General features: G+C 38.3%; 1 protein-coding gene across 1 annotated transcript; it reads left to right on the top strand.

The window, feature by feature from the left end:
- The first annotated feature begins 644 nt into the window (after nt 1-644).
- Nucleotides 645-8,653, top strand: LOC108987227 (isopentenyl-diphosphate Delta-isomerase I-like). Its single transcript, XM_018960110.2, has 6 exons — nt 645-1,034; nt 5,075-5,130; nt 6,264-6,355; nt 7,541-7,643; nt 7,735-7,872; nt 8,142-8,653. Exons 1-6 carry the CDS (start codon nt 757-759, stop codon nt 8,393-8,395), a joined length of 921 nt encoding a protein of 306 aa, XP_018815655.1. The 5' UTR covers nt 645-756; the 3' UTR covers nt 8,396-8,653.
- The last annotated feature ends 16,153 nt before the right edge of the window (nt 8,654-24,806 follow it).

The following is a 24,806-nucleotide window of genomic DNA, read 5'->3' as shown; positions in this document are numbered from 1 at the left end:
AAAAAATATTTCTCAAGATTAACATATATTTTGAAAAATGCTATTTTTATCCTATATTTTGTAATATAAAATCACTCATGTGTGACATTTTAGATATTATTTATATAAATTGTAAATATACGAAAATACTGTGCGGAATCAGCACGGCAGTTCACGTGTAACATGCGATTTAACATTTCTCACATGTATAATATATCGAATTGTCACATATGATTACATATATAAATTGACGCAGTTTTAAAGAATTCATTACATCTATTATATAATAAAATAATTTTATAAATTAATACTATCTATTTATCTATTAATTAAAATTGACAAATAAAAAATGAAAAATGGACGACACCTGCTGTTAAAATGGACAAAAGCGTAAAGAAGATGAAAATGCTAACAAATAACCAAGCGGTGGAAAGCGGTGAAAAAAATCAATCTGAATCTACCAACAATCGGTGCAAACGGTGATAAAAAGAAGATAACAACTGAAAAAAATCAAAACGTAGAAGTGACAAAGACGGAAAGACAAAAATGGAAAGAAAGATGGACGACGACTCTGACGATTATTACATATAAGATAAATTTATTTTTTAATCTTTTATTTTTTATATAATAAATATTTGCTTTTATATGTCCGAGGGAAAAAAAAAATCATTAAGTTCACCACGACTGCTGCCATTGTCTGTGAAATGTCTGCCAAATAGCATTCAGTTCAACTCAATTCACAACTCAATTCGACTAGGTGAAGGCTTCCATAGCCAAATGTCTGCGACTTCCCCCCACCTTCTTCTTAATAAGTTCACTACGGCTGCTGCCATTGCTAGTACACCCATACCCAGGCTAGCCTTCTCGCTCGTTTCTTCCTCTCCTAAATTCCAACTTTTCTCTTCAGCTTTTGCCTCTCGTCTCCTGCCCCACCCCCCAACGCTCTCTTCTTCTCTCATCTTCCCGAGGGTGCTCTCCACTTTTAATATCGCCATGGGGGATGCTCCTGACGCTGGCATGGACGCCGTCCAGAGACGACTCATGTTTGATGACGAGTACAATTTCCCCCCCTTTTTTCCGCTCCTCTCTGCATGTGTGTGCGCCTTTTTTTTACGCCTCGATTTCATTTCTATTGTTCTTTGATTTGCTTGGTACGATAGGCATAGCTGGGGAAAGGGGACGTAAAACGAACTCTCTATCTCTCTCTTTTTTTTTTTGTTTACAGTTTATTTTTATTTCATGTTGATTTAATTTTGTTTTGTTTTGTTTTGTTTTCCTTTTGTGTTCTGTTTCGTTGCGGATGAAATGTATATAGATGAAAATATTCTGTTTGGTTTCGGATGAAATGCTGGAGATTAAAATTAATAGGTTTGTTTTAGATATAGAAACGATGATGAATTGTGGCTCAGCTTATTGAAACCTTTTTGTTGAGTATTGGTTCAGCTAAGATTTATGTTTTTTAATTTTTCTGACTACCAAACAGAATTCTCGCTGCTTTGTGGATGTTTGGACTTCTTCCTGTTATTTTCATTTAAATTCTGTCATTCCTCTAAACGTGATTGAAACTTCAATTCATCACGTGCTTATATTATGTTTTTCATAGTTTGATACGTAAAGATTAAAATGCATTCGGACTCAGCTGTTACTAGTACGTTTATCCATTGGAGTTTAGGAAATCTCTCAGTTTATTTTGCTTCTGATTGGCACTAAAAGTATGAGATTCATAGTATTTTTTTATTCATTTATTTTAATTTTTTAGCTCCTTAAACTAATAAACAAAAAGCCAAGATTTCTTTTACACGCTTGTATTTTTTCCCTGAACAATTCGGGCATTGAAATCCACAGAAGTAAATTTGTGATAGTATTTTATTTTTTTGATTACTTGTTTAGATTTAATAGGTTCCAGTAAGGTAATAATTTTATTATGAGAAACTAATTGAAACGATTATTTGTCCATGGTTGTCCTTCGTTCATGCCTGGCTGAGTGAATTTATGATGATAATAATTAGTGGCCATACACTGAATATGTTCAATGGGTATTATTGTCCGAGGTTCTCAGCCCTTTTCTTGCGTGGTGAGTTTATAATCCCAAAGTACTCCAAAGACTCAAATATAGTAAATCAAGAAGGTGGTAAGACCCTTGCAGAGTTCTCCAAGTACTAGCTCAGGCACAGGAAGAGGTTTGGAACCCTCTATCCGTCTCTCTCAAGCTTGATGAGTGATGCGCGCTTGAATGGTGATTGAGAAAGCTGTGGGCCATGTAGTACCCGCATACGACAGCTCTGCAGCACAGCGTGTTTGCCACCACACCGGCTGGCTGGTGCATTGGCCTTACCGTAATAGAGCCGAGAAGTATGACCCTTTGATTAGAACGCCCCATATCCCCTTTCAGCTAGTCTTCAATCATGAGGAAAGCTGACCCCAGAAGTTGGGCATTCCTGCAGACCCCGTCCCAGTTATCGGGATCCAAAACTTGCCCAATTTTTGAGTTTTTAATTTGCCTCTCAGTATCTGGGGTCTGTCAAATGATCAAAGCTTAGAAAGCAAGCAGAGTGCCAAGGAATGTGGTAGCTTGTGAAGAGGTTTTCGTAGTGACAATGCTGTATAGCATTGGTGAAGGCAGTGTTGGCTTAAACATTATTTTTTTCCCTTTGAGGAAGTGGTTATGTGATTGTAGTTGGAGAATTAGATTACAAAGGTCTCTTGGTGTCTTGAAAATATGTTGGGTTGGAAAGGACGCAAATAAACTTTGCTCCCATTAGTTGGTTATCTGAATGTTTATTCATTTTGCTGTAAATTTTTAACAATGATATGCATTGCAGTTCGCTATGGTTAAAAAATGAAAAGGAGCGTTATGGTTCATACTAAAAAAGGAAAGTATGACAAACCATGCTTGAGGTGTCAGTCTAAAACCTCTTGCATATAGAGGGAAATAAATGACTGAAGTTTTGGGGACAACACAAAGGCCACTGAAAATATCAAAGCTTTATTTTCCAATGCAATTTTACCACTAGATGAATGCTGGGTGATGCCTAAATGAGTGGTAGATCTGTAACATGCTAGAAGGGGCGGTTGGATAGACATCATAGTTAGCCCTTGTAGAAAATCATCCTGCTTTGTTTGATGGGCTGTGCATATGGAGGGAAAGCAATGACCGATGTTTTGGGGACAACACAGAGACCACTGAAGATGTCTAGGCTTTCTTCTTTTTCAATACACTTACCATTGGATAGGGCTGTAAATGAACTAGTTTGTTCGATAGCCCGCTCGGTTAAACTCGAATCGAACTCGACTCATGAAAAAAAAAAACTTGTTCATAAAAGCAGATACCCGCTCGATTTGTAAATGACATATACCTGATAAAACTTGACTCAACTTGGCTAAGGCTCGTTAAGGCCCACTCGTTTATGCTCGAGTTGACTCGTTAGCTCGACTCAATTAAAACGCATTCATATATTGATAAATATATGCTTACATTTATGTATATATACATATATATATATTAGCTAATAATATAAGCATATCATTTTTATAATTAAATATATAATATGTAATCTAATTACTTATGCCTATATAGTGAATATACTTCATAGGTATATTTTATAATTTGTATAATAATTAGTCGTTAAAATTTAATAATTTCATATACTAGTATGTGAGAATTATATATGAAATAGATATATGCTATCATATTAAATGTATGTATTAATAATATATGTAGGCATATAATATATTATTATTTTGGATAAATATCATCTAGTTAGATATTAATTATTTATAAATTTTTTAAAATTTTATAATTCAATAGAGGTTCAACTTGTTAGTTGTATAAATTCAATATTAGATCTTTTATTTTTTTTATTTAATTTATTAATTATTAAATCTTATTTAAAACATAAAAAATAAACAATTCGAACTCGAGCTCGGCTCGACTCGAACTCGTTTGTGGGACGAGCTCGAGCTCGAGTTTAGAGTTTAGCTTATCGAGTTGAGTTCGAACAAAGAATAAAAAAAAATCTCGAGTTCGAGTATTTTGAGGCCTCATTTGTTTTTAGAAAATATATCATCTCATCTTATCTAATCATTACAACTTTTTCAACTTCCAATACAAAATAAAATAAACAATTCAACTTTTTCAAATTCCAAAATAAAAATAATATTAAAAAATATATTCTAACAATACTTTATTCAACTTTTTAACTTTAATCTCAACTCATCTCATTTCATCTTATCTGCGAAAACAAACGAGGCCTAAGTCGACCCGGCTCGGCTCGATTACAGCTCTACCATTGGATGACAGCCAGCCTACGTCTCTCTAGCTTTAGTTTTCAAGATTTCCTTTGTCTATTTTCTCTCTCTAACTATGTATATCTAATGTACACCACGATATATTCTGATTTTCTCTCACTTTTTCTTGATTATTATTAATAACACTTATATAATTATTTTTTTGGCTTGTTCAAGGGAAGGGATTTTGCACTTTGCACCCAAAACTACTGACTAAACTGACACATTGTACCCTATAACTACCAAAACCTGATACTTTGCACGCTCGGTCAATTCTTGTTATTAAGAAGGATGAAAATAGGCAACGTGGCATAATTTTTGTGATACCCCATATGATAAGGATAATGGTAGGTGGTGAATGAGACCCACATTACTTGGGAAGGAAAAGTTCTTACTTTTTATAAAGTTCTAATAGGGCTCCATTTGTATCATTGACTAGTCTTTTTGGAGTATAGGCCATGTGATTTGGGCCTTCCATTGGGGCATTACAATTTTTATGGTCAGATTTTTTATGGAGGGTGCAAACTTCAAATTGACAACTGTGCAAAGTGTCAATTTTGGTAGTTTGGGATGAAAAATGTAAAACCCTTGGAAACTTGAGAGTACAAAGTGTATATGTCCCCTTTTATGTTGGTTTATATAAATTTGTTGCTCAGATTTGTCTGTTGTTATCTTTCATGTCCTTTTTGATATTATTTTGTGAATAATGTTTTAGCATTAAAGCTTCATGTGTAATCTTATCATTCAAATTACTTGTTCCTGATCAGCTGATGTGCTGATGATGTTGTAAAATTCACAATTTCTGCAGATGCATTTTGGTGGATGAGAATGATTGTGTTGTTGGTCATGATACCAAATACAATTGTAAGTAAATTTTTGCACTGCTACCTTCTTTGTAATTAACCATGTAAATCTCCCCCCTTTTTGGTTCCTGGTGAGTGCTTGTGTGTATCTGGTCTTGGAGGGGGGACATTTTGACAGTTTAATATATAATGAATATTTTCTTTCTACCTAGTATATTTTTATGTTGGTAAGGCTCATTGCAGCATTTGATATCTTTTAGTACTTGATGACTTAAATGTTTAATATGATCTGGTGATTACCATTACATCTTACTTTTTCTTTCTTCAAGTTACTTATAAAAAAATAATAATAATTTCTTCCTTCAAGTTTGGATATCACTGTTTGGAAGAAGACTCCTCTAGTGGTTCAAAGAAGTGAACTTTTTCATGATTCTTCCTGTCATACATTTAGAATTTCAGAAAACTGTGTTGCAACAAATCCATACATATGCATCACTTGGGCTGGAGGCAAACTAGGATGCTTCTTAATGCCATCTGCAATTAAAAGCATTCTAAAAAGGACAATCTAGTTTACAAGGTGTAGATGAAAAAGCAAGAAACAAATCTATAGCATTTTCTGAAGAAGTGCTTATTTCGATTGCGAGTTAGAAGAATCTTTGCTTTGTTGGGTTTGATAATTAAGTTTTCCGTATACCAGTACAATTTTGGATTAGAAATGTGATATCATATTTTAAATATAAATACCAGTATATGCTCAAATTATGGTCTAGTTTGCTTAAGTATACTATCTTTGCCATAAATGATGATTCTGTGGCTATGCAATCGACGTACTTCAGTTCTTATTAAAGGACAAATTACTAATGCTACATGTCTTATACCCATATTGCTAACACAAAATTTTGTAATGAGACACCCCCATAGTTTTTCACTTCGGGTTAGCTTTTTGTTTTTGTTTTTGTTTTTCCCAAGGAATTGACCTTTATCATAGACAGAATTTGGTGAAATTATGAAAAGGAGAGGAAGCAGAAGCTGAATGGTGTGATATTATGAGTTTTCTTTCTTTGCCAATGTAGTTTGTGGTATTAAAGGAAGTTATAATTATTAGGATCCTTTGTGAGTATAACTGTTGTCTTTTTTCTTCTTTTGATCAAATAGCTTGATGTATTAAGTGTTGTGTGATCTGCAAATCTGCAGGTCACTTGTGGGAAAAAATTGAATCTGGAAATATGCTACATAGAGCTTTCAGTGTATTTCTGTTTAACTCAAAATATGAGTTGCTTCTTCAGGTATATTTTCTGTCAGGTGCTTTTTTGATCTGGTCTGTGTATGCTATGGGTAAAACATGGCTTCACAAATCATCATTTCCTCTCTTTGATTTCTACTCATCTTCAGTAACAAACCTCAATTATAAATAAAAGAAAAGACAGACGACTTCATACTTCTCAGATCTTTTAGTATGATAAGACTAGGAACATGTTTAGAATGGAAAACTATTAATAACGATAAAAAAAAATATATAATTGCTAGTTTATGTGCTGATTTGTGAAATATGGGACCATGGCACATGTAGGTAGCAGTATACCTGAAGTGTAGAATGAATGTTAAAAATCAAGCATGTAACCGATGTATGCTATGAATATTTTGCAGTAACTATGCCTTATATGGTGCATCTTTTTATGTCTAAGCAAGAAGATGATTATTGTATTATATGTGGACTAGTAAAATCATGCACAGGAAAAAAAAAGAAGCAAAGGAAAAATATGTTCTCAATGTAGTACAAGAATGATAGCATTTTGTATGTCTGTGTACAAACTCTATGAATGGAATGACATCTGAAGATGTTCAATGATTAGAACAAGACAAGGAACTGATATGTGCAACTGTGCTATGAACCTGTTACTGTAATCCTTTTATCTGTATATGGTACATCTTTTTATGTCTAAAAGCATGAAGATGATGTTGGAATATGCTACACAGTAAAAGGAAAGGACATAAAACTGAAGAAAAAAAATTGAAGAAGGCATTAAAGGGTGGTTTTTATGCACCCAGGCCTTTTCTGATTTCCAACCAAAAAAAAAAAAAAGGAATTCTAAAGCCCTTTTAAATGCATGGTTGCCATGTCAGTGGACAATTTCATGAACAAATTGTTGAATAATGTGGCCATAGTTATTTCAGTCATGGTTCTTTGATCGTAGCTTTGTTGTTTGTAAATGCATTTATCTCCATTAATTCTGTATGCCTATTATGAAATTCCTTTGGATGTTTCATGCAACATAACTATTTTTAAATTATTGCCATTATTTCTTTTCTTGCATTCATATTTGCTTCTTTTCTACACTCTTGTCTGGAAATTGATTGAAAGTTTTGGGTGTACAGTGCATGGCCATGACTTATTATTATTGTAGATGTTGATAGCATATAGCCTGGTAAAATGCTGGTGAAATGCTTTGCACTATTTCTTGTCTTTACAGCAACGATCTGCAACAAAGGTAACATTTCCTCTTGTGTGGACAAATACCTGCTGCAGCCATCCACTATACCGTGAAACTGAGCTTATTGAGGAGAATGCCCTTGGTACATATTTTGTTTCATATCCATTGGATGCCTTTTGTTTCCTGTCATTTTAACTTTTACACGAATTTTTTAAACCCTTTCGGTGTGCCAGGTGTAAGGAATGCTGCACAAAGAAAGCTCTTGGATGAACTGGGTATTCCTGCTGAAGATGTGCCGGTTGATCAGTTCATCTCGCTGGGCCGCATTCTGTACAAGGCACCTTCTGATGGCAAGTGGGGGGAGCATGAACGTAATGATTCCAACTAGATTACTGTTATACCTTATTTCTTCAGTGTTCTATTCTTTTTTAATCCTTGGTGACCTTTGGGGATTCCAGTGTCGGAAGAATGTAAGCAACAAAGTTTCAATTCCTGCAGTTTGGGAAAAACTAAAATATAAAAATTTTTGGTTGACCATGGTAATAAGCTCTTGGAATCTTGAAAGAAATTGTAGCTAAGCTAGCTGAAAATTTACCAGATTTTGTCATCTTAACCATTTCGTATTGCATTTTATTTGCAGTTGATTACCTCCTTTTCATTGTGCGAGATGTCACTGTTAATCCAAACCCTGATGAAGTAGCCGATGTGAAATATGTGAATCGAGATCAATTGAAAGAGCTGTTGAGGAAAGCAGATGCTGGTGAGGAAGGTTTGAAGCTGTCCCCTTGGTTCCGGCTAGTCGTTGACAATTTCTTGTTCGGGTGGTGGGACCATGTTGAGAAAGAGACTGTCAAGGAAGCTGTTGACATGGAAACCATTCACAAGTTGGCTTAAAATTTCAGGCTAATGCAATAAATTTGGACCCAAAAAGTCACTCTGAGTTGTATTGTATAGAACTGGCCGATCATCATAATTTACCATCAGATTAACTCGATAAGAAACTCTGTAATGTGTCTGCTGTTAGGTGGAATTGCTTTGTTTATACATGTTTTCGAGGTTTCTCCAAGAATTGAAACCGAGTAGATTTTTAGTAGCCTATATTACAATTCACCAGACGAATGCTCAAAACCAAGCAGAGGATCTTCCGTAGAGCGTGGTGCATGTATGTTGGTCATCATCATGTTTTTTAGGTTCGCATAATGAATTAAGGCCCTACATCTCCCTACTTTCATAAGCCATGCCAGCACAAACGTGCAATTAAGTCTATACAGCGCATTATTTGGGCAAATGTCTAGAAAGAATTTGCCCTGTTTTGCCAAATTTTGGAGTAATTAACGATGAATAAAAAGAAGGAAAAAGATGGGATTTGTATTGTATTATTTAACTTGGAAATTATGTACAGCATGGACTTGTATTTATGATAGAAGGAGACTTGCAATAATGCTAGAGGAGAGTGCAGTCCAAGTATATATAATGTAAGATGGGAGGGCAGTGGGGTCTTGCGCCCTGCTACCCCGCCCCGTCGTGGCGGACCCATGTGGGGGTGGGGGACGGAGCCGGCTTGGCCCCACTCTGAATATCCCTCGCCCCACGTGTGTGTGTGTATATATATATATATATACAAGGATATATAGTAAACAAAGCGACGCCTTTTTGGATATCCCCAAAATGCCTTCATTTTGTTTAATGCGTAATATCCCCCCCCCCTGGGGAATCCCCCTCACTCACTCTCTCTCTCTCTCTTGTCACGACCTAGTCGCCAGTACCCACCCACGGTTCGCTGCTCTCAGTCCCTCTCACTCGTCGTCGTCGTTCTCACTGAGTCCGTTTCTCTCCCATACGACCTAAACAGATTGTAAGTATCCTGAAACCCCCAAGTTTTTAGATCTTGGATTGGAATATAGAGGATGTGATTCATGAATGGATTTGGAGAATGGAGTTGTGATTTGTGTTCTGTGGAAATGTCTGTGTGATTTGAATGATGATTTTTGTGTATGGAATTTTTGTATAATTATTGTAAATCTAAGGTTTCAATCTGAAACCCTGAATTAGTTTAGGGTTCGGATTGAACCCCTAGATTGAAACCCCCAAATTTAATTTAGGGGTTTCAATATTGAAACCCCAATCTGTTTTAGATCTATTCCAGAGTTCACTGTCTCCTAACACTGTTGAAACATTGATTTACACTCAAAATTAGATCAAAGGGAAACCAATTCATATTCCGGATGTGGTAGACTTTGTGAAGACCAAGGAGGAGGAGACGAGTGATTCAAAACTTGCATCCGGTAAGAGCCTCTTACCTTTGATATTGCTATAATATTGCTTTTGCTTATAATATATTGTATTAATAATCAAATTTAATTGTTGTAGGGACAACTTCGACAAATGCCCCTACATCTACATCGGTCGCAATATGACTTCTCCATTCGATCCACCATAACCATTGGTTTCTAACTTTGTATATTGATTCTCTTATTTATTCTTAGTAATTAGTATGTAATGTTTATTATTTGTAATTCTAATTGGCTTTCTTATACTTTTTTTTTCTTCTAGCTTTTATAGTCTCATTGTCACATGTCCAATCTCAATGATCTCATCTTCAATCTCAATGATCTCATCTTGGTTTGTAATTTTAATTTTGTAACTTTATCACATATCCATATGATGTTTATTTATGATTTTATTTTCTTATTTTGTTTTTTATGTTTTATAGTCTCACACCCTCACTCACTTGCCCAAGTTCCAACCCTAATCCTAAATTCCCAATGATCTCATTTGCAATCCTTGATAGTCTCACCTGGTTTGTATTTGTAGTTTTTAATGTTTAACTTTTTTAACATATGTATATATTGTTTGTAATTTTAATTTGTTTTCCTATTAATGTTTAGGTTTTATAATTCATAGTCAAACTTGCCCACTACCCCCAAATTCCAATCTCAAGACTCAAACTCAAAGTTACCTTGTTTGTAAAATTGTTAGATACAATTTCTTATTTTGTAATATTATTTGACAATTTGTAATATTTTTAAATTAATTTGTACTAGTTTTAGATTAATTTGTATTATTATAATAGCTTAGAATAGTTAGATTTTTATGTTTTAAGCTTTAGACAACCTTTGTTTAATTTTATGTTATATACGGAAATTGTAAAATATAATATAACCATTTTTTTAAGATTTATTTTGGGTCATTTTTGGGCCTAGAAAGACGTTCTGGCCTTTCAGGGACCAATGGGCCCTGGGCCCATTTACCCTGAATTGGGGGTGGACGGACCGGGGGTCTAGATCCGCCCCCCATCACTTGGACATAGTACCTTGCCCCCGAGGGCAAACCCCAAACCCCCCTCCCCCTGCCAGGGCGGTGGTGGGGGTGGGGTGAGGCAGCCCCCGCCCCAGGAGGTGTGGGTAGCACCCTTACAATGTCGTGGGACTAATTAGTATATTTTAAGCTATATACAAGCATTTTGCGGAAGCTATGAAACACACACACACACACGTAGATTGTCCAGCTGAAATGACAAATGAATATTATGTTTGTTAACAAGTGAATGAAACTCTCATTGTAATTGTAATTAGGAGAGCCAACAGCTTGAGAACTCAATTATGTTTATGGAATAACTATTACATCCAAAGGAACTTTGAACTTGTCTCATCTAGTGTTGCATTTGTTTTACTGCATCTTTTTTGAGTCTTTGGATTAGTACTCCTTCTGTTCTTCCCTTCTTCTTCACTCAGCTGCTGAAACGTGTGACAGAGCCCTCCCCTTAGAGCACCTTGCCCACAAGGTGAGGGAGGAGTCCTTGAGCCAATCGTACTGCTCCTAAGTAGCATCATCTTCTTGATGGCTCTACCATTGAATCAACAGTTCGAGGAGGAGCTGATTTTGAGAATTATGAACCCTTCAGGAGAGGACTTTCTCGGGCTCAAGTTTTAAGATTCCCTCAGCATCGACCAGTGGCAAAGTGGGAAGGGTTGTGATCTGGTGGCACAACCTTTGCTGCAACTGTGAGACATGGAAGACAGGGTGGATCACTGTTGTGGGTGGAAGCTACAATCGGTAGGCCACATATCTGACATGGTTGGTGATCTGAAAGGGCCTGTAGAACCTTGATGCTAACTTGCCACTTCGGCGGTGAGCCACCGACAGCTGGCGGAAGGGCTGTAGACGGAGGTAAACCCATTCACCCTCTTGAAACACAATTTCTTTATGCTTGAGATCTACGTATTTCTCCATTCTTTCATGTGATCTAAGTAAATTATGTTTGAGGATTTGTAAAAACTATTCCCATGTCCTTAGGGTTTGTTCAATTACTTCTACTTTAGTTAATCCCAGTACACAGGTCAATAACCATGGGGGAGGGTAGCCGTATAAGGCTTCAAAAGAAGTAATCCGAGTATATGAGTGTTGGTTTGTATTATACCACCACTTAGCCAAAGGAATCCATAGGGCCCAATCTTTCGGCCTTTCGCCAAAAAAACACTCGAGAAATTTTCAACACACTTATTAACATCTTCAGATTGACCATCTAATTGGGGGTGATATGTTGTGCTGAAAGCTAGTTGAATCCCTTGGATTTTAAACACTTGCCAGAAATTACTGGTGAAAGTCCTGTCCCGATCTAAAACTATAGATCTAGGCATTCCATGTAACTTTAGGACATGCTTAGTGAAGACGTGGGCCATTGTTTTGGCAATGTAAGGATGGACCAAGGGAATAAAATGCCCATACTTGGTGAGTCTGTTCACCACTACCCATAGGTTGTTAAAACCTTGTGACAAAAGCAGGCCCTCAATAAAATCCATAGTGATCTTGTTCCAAAGTTGTGAAGGGATGGGTAAGGGTTGAAGAAGCCCACTAGACCTAGTCTGGTCAGCTTTGACACTTTGACAAGTGTCACAACTCACACTCCCTAATAAACTCAACCCAAAAAACAAATCCCTCCTTACTCGATGCAAGGTTTTGTCATACCCAGAATGACCACCCATGGGGCTGGTGTGTAATGCATTCAATGCTTTCTGCTTGAAGGCACTGTCATCCCCAATTAATAGCCTCTACTTGTTGAACACCAAGCCATCTCTAATGGAGTAAGAAGAAGGTAACTCCCCTTGCTGAAATTTCAACAATAGTTCTTGGACCTTAGGATCCTCTTGATAACCCCATTTTACCTCTTCTAGCCATTCCACAATAGGAAAAGAAATCACTGCTAGAGTTGCCTCCACCCTATCCATTTCTCTCTCTAACTTCTTGGACAAGGCATTTGCTGCCTTATTGTCTTGCCCCTTCTTCTATTCCACCAACATGTTGTACCCCATCAATTTAGAGACCCATTTATGCTGCATAGGTGTCCCTATTGTTTGCTCTAGTAAATACTTAAAGACTTTGGTGGTCAGTTTTGACCATAAAGGGGTGCCCAAGTAGGGCCTCCATTTCTGCACAACCATCACTAATGCATATAGCTCATTCTCATAGGTTGATAGGGCCATTACTCTACACTTTAAAGTAGGACTGAAAGGTGCTATAGTTTTCCCCTTTTGCATTAGGACAACCTCAATAGCATTTCCCAATGCATCACACTCAATAATAAAAGGCAAGGAAAAATCCAGGAGGGCTAACAAAGGTGGATGTGTTACAACTTCCTTTAGCCTTACAAACGCTTCCCTAGCTTCTTCATTCCACACAAACTGGTCTTTTTTTTAAAAGCTGAGTCAATGCGGCTGCAATCCCATTCTTTGGTAGAGGGTCGAGGTGGAATTATATTTCCCCTTGTAAGCCTCATGTAGTACCCAGTCAGCCCCAAGAAACCTCTCAAGGCTTTTAAGTAGGTTGAAAATGGCCACTCCTTCATGGCTTGCACCTTGTTAGGGTCGGCTCTAACCCCTTCAAATGAAATTAAATGCCCCAGGTATGAAACCTCCTTAGTAGAAAACCTACACTTTGAGAGTTTAGCCAACAACCAATGTTGTTTAAGTACTTCCACGATCACTTTTAGGTGTTGTACATGCTCCTTCATAGACTTGTTGTACACCAAATTGTAACACCCCACTTAAAACACCTTAGGCCTTGACCCTAGCCATGACCCTAGCTAAGTAGAGGTATTGATACTTGAGAAGAAGAAAATTTTTGGAGCTTGAGTTGGCAAAAGAGCTTACACCTTTGGTTTAGTTAGGACTATTAGAAAATTTTAGTGCTTTATTAAATTTGAGGAAAGGTGCCAAGAGGCCAATGGAAGAATGACACATGGCATAGTAGAGACTTGTCGCCTTGGTGGGCTAAGTGACTTGTGTAAAATACTAGATGGATTTAGAGAAGGCCCAAGAGTGGTTTAATAAGGGCCCTAGCTTACTAAGATGATATGGGCTAATGATAGACACAAAGACTTTAGGCCCAACTTGATGGACATAAGACATTAGGCCCAACTTAGAAGACATAAGACTATTGGGCCCAGCTTAGTAAGATCCAATGCTATTGGCCCAATTTAGGAAAGACCCAAAGTTAGGACCCAACCTAGTGGACTATTGAGGCCAAGGAAAGGCCCAACAAATCTAAACATGAGGCCCATGGATAAGTCCACTTCTAGGCCCACAACAAAGGCTTGTTCATAGGGCCCAATAAGAACCCAACACTTGCAGCCCAAACCTTGTATTTCATATCACTCTTCCAAATGGGACCCAATACACCATACTATTAGTTTCCATAGGGCCTTATGAACAAATGCTTGTTCATAGGGCCCAATACACCATACCATTGGTTTCCATTCTACCCAAGCTCAACCCACACGTCCCTAAGAAACCATGGTAAGGCTTCTAAACTTGAGCTAAGGTTACTATTTATTACACCCATGAATAGTAACTCAAGCATCATGACTTGCATAGTTTTCTTCAAGCTCTTTTATCTATAATTTTAGATTTGAAATTTTTGTCTTTTGTACTTGTTTTGAATCACACTTAGAAAACCCTTAAAGGTTATAATTAACCCAACCCTTGTCACTTGGGGCAAAGGCATATCAATGCCACAACAATCCACTAATCACCCTTGGTGCAAAACCATGAAACCCCTTCAACAAACTACCAAAGCCATGCCTCTTCCACAATTGTTTCAAGAGGGTTTTTACACCACTCAACCATCATTATATCACCTAAGATCAGACCTAAGAGGAGGCCAAAAACAATTCCATTAGCCAAGCCAAAATCACCACTATTCACCTAGGAAATGAGGTTTTGTCCAAAATCGAGTACCTTTGTTTCTTCAAGGATTTTCTGCACTTAAATTACCCACCTCCACAAGCCACCACCTTTGCCCATTTCACCCTAAGAAAGTGCTTCAAAGAACTCCATTACAAGCTTGGCCAATTCCCTTTTATGAACCTCAAAACCGATTGGCAAATGGGAAGGTGAAGCACATCATGTTGGCAGAAACCCATGCACTTCCAAATCCCTTAACTTCATTTTTTGCTCAAACCCAATTGTAACGACGCTCTAAAAATTCAACGGTGGAATTTCTATAGGTTTTAGGAATCTCATGGAAACTCCGTAAGTTTTCACGGATCAACTAATCATGTATGTTTTAATTTGTCAGCGTAGTTAGTGTTACCACTCACTATGGTAACAGAAGTGTGACTTTATTTATTTTAGATAGTTAGAAGTGTTAGAATGTGATATGGTTTGCACCATTAGACTCAGAGGAAGAATTAGGATTTTATGGCGTAATAAACCCATTTTCAGGTTTTGGACGAAGTGTCCATTCGAAAATGCATTTTGATGATTTCGAGGCACTTCAAAGTTCAATTTCGATAAACGAATTGCACAGTTTGGTAAGTTTTTACAGTGCAAAGTTGATTTTCATTTTTTTTGGAGTGAATAGTAACCTCAATAGTAGCACCAAGTGCAGTGTTTTCAAAATCACAGTGTGGAATGTCCAAATTAGGTTAGAGAAATTTTGTTTGGACACTCGGCAAGATTTTAGCCACACTTGGTGAATAGTATTGGATACTTGGCACCAAGAGGAAACAAGAGATGAGAATGTGAAGGAAATCAAGGTGTGAGATCATGCCACCTAAGTAAAAATCCTATTCCATCCAACCAACCAAATTGTGCCAAACCAAAGAGGGTTTCAACTTTAGTGAAACACTAAACATTTGGAATCCAATTAAAACCCAAAAGTTTGGTTGAAACTGAAACCCTAAACGGTTTCCATAAACCCTAGAGTTTGCCTCCAAACCCTATTTGATCTGATTTCTAGCATTGTGTTTAATCACTCGATTAAATCACTTTCAAATGCTATTAATCCATCAAATTCATGTCATGAAATCATAATCAAACCCTTTAAACCTGGAAAATTTGTTTGGGCCAACAAAAATTGAATTTGGGCTTGATAGGATCTCAAACCCTAACCAAACCTTCTTTAAACCCCAAAATGAAGCCCACTTGTTTAACATTAAGGCCCACAAATTTTAGCCACCTTGGCAAAATTTCTTGAGGAAGTTTCCAACCACCCATGGGAAAGTTTTCAACCACCCATGGCAGGCCAACCTCTGCCCATGATAGCCCCAAATAGTCACTTGATGTGAGAGGAAAAGGCCACTTCACCACCACCCTTCTCGTGGAAGTTTCCTTGGCTGAAAACTACTCACTATTTGCATCTTTTTGGGACCTAATTACAACCCATCAAGGTGTCAATCAAGCCCATACTTCACTTTTCATAAGTGTATTAGGCGTGCAAGTCATCCTTTCACTCACTTCACTCATTTTCATTTCTGTTCTTGGAGAGAACACTTAGAAGCTCTCTCAGGCAGTTTTCTAAGCCTTTTTGCGTGCCATTTTTAAAACCTATAGGTATTTTCTCATAATAATTCCTCATAAAGGTTGTTCTTCTTTGAGTCTAGTTTCTGTTGATACATTTTGTGTTTGATTTCATGGTCATTTGTGCAGTCAAAATTTATTTTAACCATGGAAAGGTTAATCTGGGCGATAAACTAGATAGTATGTTGTATTTTGGAGTTTTTGACCAAACTAATGGAAAAATCTTGATCTGAGAATTTTATGGAGTGTTGTCAACATGTTTATATGAATTTTTTTTGAGGATTAGCTTCATGATTAAAGCTTTTGTTGAAGAATTTTTTCAGATCTAAAAAACTTAGAAACTGGAAGGAGAAAAATAGTTGTTGTTTTAAGAAAGCTTGGATCTTTTGTGGTTTGATCTTACTCCAATGACTTTGATATTTTTATTTGATGATCCTAAGCTTTTGATCTACTTTAGGATGTTGGTTTGATGATTTTTATGCAAGAAAATACTCGGTTGGGTCAAAAGTTTGATGATTTTGGCTAGATCCATGTTTTGGTTTACTTTTAGCCATGTGATTTTAAGTTTAATGCTTGGATCTACTGTAGGACATATTTTTAATACATATAATGTTGTTGGTTTGAAGATCTCAACATGGTATGCCTCGGATCAAATGTTTGATCAAATCAAAGTTGAGAACAAATTATGTTTTCGACGAAGTGTTGGAGCCGTGTACTTCAAGTGAGATTTTGTGATTTTTAGTGACTTTTATGTATTGATTTAAAGCATGTTAGTTCTTAGAAATGTTTTATGAACATGTTAGAAGAAATTTTTAGATTTTTGGAAGTTCTTGGAGATGTTTTGAAAATGGTTAAAACCTTGAGATTCAAGGATTTGTGTTGTGGTTAAAAGTTTGGATCTTTTGCTTAAAAATTTTTGTGTTTATGATAAGTAGGTTTTTTTTGGGTGTTTTAAGCATGTTTTTAAGCTTAGGATATGAGGATATTTGTTGCAATATTTTGGTTTGATCATGTGATACCCTGCTCCTTCCTTCTTACATACATTTCTTCTTTCTGACGTACGTTCCTTCTTTATGATGTAAGCAAATCCCGAAGGTAGAGATTATGTGATCATCTGCCCTTCTCACTAGTGACTGCGAGCCACATTATGCGTGTCGAACCATGATGGCGTGTCTCGAAAGATATCGTGTGACTTCTAGGGCACGTCCAGTGTTTTAAATATGCTGGAAATATTTATAAGGAGTATTTCCAGTGTTATTAAATTAAGGTTGATCTTAAATACGACAATCATAATATTCTTGAAGAGCTCCAAAAATATTATAATCGCCGGAAATCATTTTCATATTATTATTAGAATGATTTCAATCATTTAAGATATTATGAAATTTGAATTATGTTGAAAGCTTTTATTAATTAAATGGTTTTATTCTCTTTAATATGTTAAGTGAGACTTCATCATTTTATTAATGATGAAGAATATTATTTTATAAACTAAAGTTAGTTTAAAATAATATTCTACCTTAATTCCTCTAAGCGCTTTTAATTAAGTTAATAGTTAATGCATTTTGAATCAGTGTTTGAGATCCATCGTTAGATCATTACGTGGATCCCCAGATGAAGGGACTGGGTTAAATACCCAGACCCCCTCACTTTTCCCTCAACTCTCTCTCTCTCTCCTCCCTCTCCCCAGCGTACACAGTACGCGGCCTCCCTCTCGCCCGAACGGTTCCATAGCTCAGCCCGGCGCCGCTGTGAGTCGCCAGCCCTCAACGCCGGCAACCCCAGCTGCACCTCACACCGGCGAGCCTCCCTAGCCCAACCCCACTCTCTCACGCTCTCCCTTTCAGAAGTGCACAGCCCGAACGGGCCTAGTGCTTACTGCGCCACCATGCGCCGTCCTCCGGCGCCACCACTCCCATGGCAGCTTCCTCTACCACCGGCCACCACTCCCCAGCGAACTCAACTCCTCCCATGCAGCCACCTTCCCTGTAGCATGCAAGAGGAGACCCACGCACGGTTTCACCGTGCGCTGCCTCTAGCACTGCCGTACGCATTACCCACAACCACCAAGCACTGCCATGGACCTCCCTTTTCCTCCCCCTTCCTCCTCCACGTGACCCATGGCCAAAAGCCCTTCTCCACTGCACGGGCTTCCTCTCTTCACACGCACGGGTTGCACACCCTCCACCACCGTGCACCGCCACCCACGACAGATGACCACCACCTCCTGCCTCCTTAGGGCACCACCGAACTATCCCAACCGCTATTAGCTCCGATCTACCACCCATGCACGCACACTCTCTTTCACTCTCCCACGGCTTCTCCTCCACCGTGTGGCCAGATCCGCCGCCGTGAACCACCATGGCGCCACCCTAGTGCCACCAGGAGCTCCACCAGCAACCCCTTAGCCCAACCCTAGGTCCAAACCACCACTTTGAGTGGTGGGTAGTCACTGCAAGTGATGGATAGCCACTGGGAGTGGCTGACCGCCACTGTACACGGTTAGAAACGCCGTGTTATGCCCCTTGCCACCATCACAAGGCCACCATGAGCCCTTCCAAGACCACACCTAGCTATCCAAATGCCTAAACAATTAACGTACGTGGGTTAGCCACCACGTACGACACTTCTGACATCATCGGCTATGATGATCAATGAGCAACGCACGGGTTATCTCGTCAATGGTATAACCCTTTATCCCTCGTTAATTATGTTAGATATTGATTAGTGGACTAGGTTGTGGACTGTGCTGTTGGTATTTGCGGAGTTGTGGTATTGTGATATGGTGTTGTGTGATGAAGTGTTGGGCATATCTGTGTTGGATGGAGATGTGTTGTGCCGTGTAGTGTACTGTGAAGTGTTGGGCGTAATTGAGAAGTGTGTTGTGTAGTGTTGTGGTATGTGTTGTATTAGTGACGTGGCAGATGAAATGAGAATAGTACACACGGGGTGTACTTTGTGTGTGGCGTAATGTGTGACAATGAGAGTATATGTAAAATATACCCTCCTGGCGTAGTGTGGAACGGGAAGAGTACACGCTAAGTGTACTCTGTGTAGGGTATAGTATATGAAGGGAGTACATGTAGAATGTACACCGTATGACGGGGTGATGCACCATATGGCGGATATGCCATAATTGTGATGTAGCGTATGTAAAGGGAGTACACGTGGAGTGTACTCCATGTGGTGGACTGATGCACCATATGGCGGGTATGCCATAATGGTGATGTGGTGTGGCGTATATGAAGGGAGTACATGTGGAATGTACTCCGTATGGTGGAGTGATACACCATGTGGCGGATATGCCATAATGGTGATGTGCCGTATGTAAAGGGAGTACACGTGGAGTGTACTCCATGCGGTAGACTGGTGCACCATATGGCGAGTATGCCATAGTGGTGATGTGGTGTAGTGTGTATGAAGGGAGTACACGAGGAGTATACTCCATATGGTGGAGTGATGCACCATATAGCCGGTATGCCATAATGGTGATGTGCCTTAGTGTGTATGAAGGGAGTATACGAGGAGTGTACTCCATGTGATATAGTGATGCACCATATGGTGGGTATGCTATAGTGGTGATATGGTGTATGTGAAGGGAGTATACGTGGAGTGTACTCCATGTGGCAACAACACTCCGTGTGGCGTGTCATAGAGATAAGGATGGTAAAGTGATTGATGGGAGTGGAACATGATGGGTAGTGTCGGGAACTGTGGAACAGTGTTCCAAAGTAGTTATGGCGTAGCCTGTAGTCTGAGGTGACAAGTGTCACCGTGATAGACTTATGGCTAAGAGTATGCGTGAAGTAGCAGAACAAGTGTAAGAGTGCGTAGCGGAAGCATGACTGAGGAATGTCACGAAGTGAAATGACTATTGACAGTCATGCTTGTGATGGGCGAAGTAGCGGGTCAAGTGTAAGAGTATGCAGCGGAAGCATGACTGGGCAACGTCACGAAGTGACGTGCTATTGGCAGTCATGCTTATGATGGGTGAAGTGTTAAAGTGTAGGAATGGCGCAACGGAAACTTGACAAGATGTCACGATGTGACAGGAGTACGTGAGGAACCGTACTCGTGATGAGTTAGGAGTTGACGTAGCAAAATGTTGGGTGATGCGACAAGGTCACAGTGTAGCTCTGGAGCAATCTCGGGCTATGTGACGTGACATAAGGCGTAGTTGTGAATGGAGTCTTGTCGTGTTAAGTGTTGGGATGAACTGTCAAAAAGGGATGGTAGCATGAAGAGTCATGCTAGCCGGGTTAAGAGAAGATTGGTATCGGAGTATGGCCCTTGTCCTTACGAGCAGGTGATCAGCATGTTATATGTTGATCTTAGGTGATAAAGGGGTAAGGTACATGTGTAACATGGTGAGACACACATGTCGGACGGATTCACCATATGTAATGGGTAATCTGTCATTAGCACAGTACGCGATGCTTAAGCCTCAGAATGGCTTAGAGCCGTGTGGCTTGTATGGATGGGAATGAGGATTAGTATGGGCTAAGGTGCATGAAGATAGTGACGGGTGTATTGTCTAGGATTGGGATGTGTGACTTAGTCAGTCTGAGTCATGCATCGAGATGAGTTCAATAAGAAGAGTAAGATGAATGTCTTAGTGTCTTAATCCTAAGGTGAATCATGGGTTCACTTTAGTGGATGAGTACTCGAGGCAAGACTTTGAATTGGAAGATGTGGTGACTGTAAATGGTCCCCGAAAGGTTTAACATAATAAAGGGCATGTAAGTGCACGGGATAGAAGGAAAGTATTCCAAGTGATATGTAGCTCTAATTCTAGTTTAAGTTGTTTATGCATTAGATAGAGAATGACGCTAAGGTATGTGTATGCATGTAGGTTGCCATCTGACAAGCACATGAATGGACTGCATGACATGCAAATAGCATGGAGTCCAGGTAAGTGTTACGTTCATACTCTTCTAGAGTTTTCCAAGATACAAGAAACGCTTTTCCTTTAAGATGCTCACGAAAAGAAACAAAAGACGTTTTAAGAATGAAAATGCTAAGTGTTCAAAGGTATAAGTATGTACGGCCCCTCCTTGGCTGCTCCTGTTTACGCAACCAAAGTATTAATTGTACGCATGTGAATGGATGACTATACGCTGTATCTATTGTATGTATTTTCTAAGAAAATCCATAAACTGATGAAAATGCATGCAAGGCATGACAACGGATGCTTTTATGGATCCTACGAGCCGACGCTTTCATGTGCGCCACGAGGTGATGGTTGTGGATGCCATGATTGATGACGTTCAAGATGACGCTTATGCATGCCATGAAAGTTTACGTTTAAGCCCATGCATGTTCTTAAACGAAGTTTTCCATGAACGAACTTTTAAAGAAAGGATAGGATTTAAATGAATTGAAAAAGGAAAAGACCATTTTTGGGCTTACGCCCCAAACGATGTTTTTCTCATGAAAAGAAATGCTTTCTCATGAAAAGGAATGTTAATTGAAAGAATGAACTGAATGAAAGCTCCAACTCTTTTGAGCTGACATGAATGAAAGGATGAAAAGTAAGAAAGTTATGAAAGCATGAAATGTATGAAGAGACGTAACAACCACATGAATGAATGAAAAGGGTACCAATGAATGGGCAGATTGCAATGCCAGGTAAGTAGTACTGGAAGTGCACCCAGTGCTGCCCCCTATGAAAGGGATTCCCAACCCGTGGTCACGGGCGGAATCTGGGTCCAAAGGAAGACCGCTAACCCCAACACATGGGGCATAACAATGTGTATTGGCCTATGAAAGTGATAAGAACGAATGGATATATGCATGCATGTACGAACGCACGAATGCACGAACCTTTAAGAAATGAAGGCACTCACGGGGGACACGTTTTAAAGAAAGGAAAGTCTTTTCAAAGAAAAGCCCCGTCCAGTGACGTTTTCAAAAGAACTCACGTATGCACGTAAACATGCATGACCTCTTGAAGAAATGAAGGCACTGTTGGGAGAAACGTTTTATGAAAAGAAAGCCCATGTTTAAAAGAGGAAAACCCCGACCAGTGAAGTTTTCAAACGAACGCACGTATGACACGTATGCATGCACGTAATAGTATGTACGAGTGATGAATGCATGAATGAAAACCTACATTGTTATATTTTAACTGTATGAAGTAATGCTTACGAGTCTTCGACTCATTTTAGTTTTTATGCATGTCCCTCCCCCCACAGGAACTGCATGATCAGGATGGACACGGCCCATGGGGAAGAGCACGGAAGTCTAGACATGAGTTTTAAATGTACGAGAGGCCTTTTATTGTAAAAATTAATGTTTTCTGCTGTAAACCTCTTTTATCCCAAATCACATTTTAATTTATAAATGTGGAGTCTCGCACCCTGGGTATGCAAGTGAAAAGTTTTAAATCGGACGGAAATTCCCGTCGTCCTTTATAAAAATATTTTGTAAAACGTCCCACCACAAGGACGGGCGTTACAGATCATGAGTTTTGGAGTTGGATGAAATTGCAATATGGCCTTTGGAAGTTTTGGCCTTATAGTGTTTTTCATAGTTGTGATTGGTTTTAAATTTTTCTAAATTGATATTTGAGCTTAGGACAAAATTTACATGAGGAATGTAAATTTTGATGATTTTTGGAGTTATGGTTGTTAGGGGTAGGACTGTACAAAAAGACCGATACTCGACCCGACCCATTTTTCCGAATTAAACCAACCGAAAACCCGACCCGTTCGCGGTTAAAATCGAAAACGGGTATTACTCGTTACTCGATTTTAACCGATTTCAATTTCAACCCCGAACGTACGTGTGGTTCTGTGGAGTCCGAATAAAAAAGTATTTTGAAGCCCAGAATTAATGCTTCGGTTAGTGTCCTTTTAACAATATTATAATATGGCATTTGACCATTCAGGAATATTTTTATATTAAGCTCTCTCTCTCTCTCTCTTAAATACCTTTCATAATTCTTATATTAATCATCTATTTCAGGATCAGAGAAAAAATAATCATCTGTTTCAGAAAGTTCCCGTGAGTCGCTCTCTCTCTACTTTTTAAACACCATCTCGTCATCTACCTCTATCTCTCTCTCTCTCTCTCTCTCTCTCAACACAGACGGGTTTGCTTTCTGAAATTAGTTCTGTTCCTCTATGTTTTTACACGCATTTTGGGAAGGAAATTTTCAAGAACGAAACAAAGGTCTCTTATATTCAAGCTGGCGATCGAGAATTAAGAAACCACCATCCGGGAAATCAAGCCCAAGAACAGGAGAATCATGGTACAATAACCATATTCCCTATTTTTTTCATTTGTATCAGAGTCTTTCTTATTTTGTTTTTCTGGGTTTTTCTTCTGGATCTAGTCAATGAGCTCTCTTTTTTTCTCTGCTATCATCATATTTGGCATCCGGTTCGGTCTGATTTCGATTTTAAGATGATTATCGCATGGGTCTGATTGTGATTTGGAACTGGGTTTGTGAGAGAAATCTCCCCCAAAAGAAAAAATAAAAAAATAAAAAAGAAATAAATTCAGGTAATCGGCTAACGGTTAATCGGTATGAAACAGTTTCGGGTCGGGTCGGAATTTGTTGTTTTTCGGGTTGGGTCGGGTCGGTGAACAGCCCTAGTTAGGGGGAAAATTGCCATTTTAATCTAAGTTAGCACTTTTCATATTTCTAAGTCATTAGTGATAAAGTTTATAACATTTATTACAGTTTCTCGTGTTTTGTACTTTGCCTCGTAAAACACGACGATCACTATAAGTTAACTTTTAATTTACTGTCAGATTACTGTGTATGTATGTTGGTAAGGGAACTATTGGTTATGTATTTATGTTATCATACATGTTATGCCATGCCATGTCACTACATGTTTATCTATTACACATATTATATTGTCACGAAATATTTATTTGTTACACATTATATTTTGTCATGAAATAGTTATCTGTTACACATTATATCATATCACGTAATATTATCTATTACACGTTATGCCATGTCACGTAAAGTTGTCTATTACATGTTATGCCATGTTACGTACTGTTTGTCTATTTCATGTTACGCCAAATCATTCATCTCACCTACATGTCATGTTACGTTACTTCAGCCTATCTATCCTTTCGTTTCATGTTAGGTCATGTCTCGAGTTTAGAGTGTGTCTCCAAAATAGTATTTTTCAAGTCTAGTCATGTTACGTCCACGTACAGTTAAGTTATTGTTTAGTTTATTGTTATTCCAAAACATTGTGGTAACACCATGAGACAAGACGACTCTATCATTATGGAAACCCCATGAGATAATAATATCATTATGGTAATCCCATGAGACAAGAACATCAGGGTAACTCCATGAGAGCACTCTCATTAGATTAGCTAAATCTAAATCCATTGAAGATTTAGCTATTAAATCATAAAATGTGAATACAGTGGAATAGCTAAATTCTAATTATTTGGAATTTAGCTATACTCACTTCTAAAATTATGTCCAAATTTGAAAGGAATTATTCATTCATCAAATACATTTTATATTAATT

Source organism: Juglans regia, chromosome 8, assembly GCF_001411555.2.
Source record: "Juglans regia cultivar Chandler chromosome 8, Walnut 2.0, whole genome shotgun sequence".
Classification (NCBI taxonomy): Eukaryota; Viridiplantae; Streptophyta; class Magnoliopsida; order Fagales; family Juglandaceae; genus Juglans; species Juglans regia.
The sequence above is the reverse complement of the archived record's forward strand: the minus strand, read 5'-3'. Positions and strand labels throughout refer to the sequence as shown.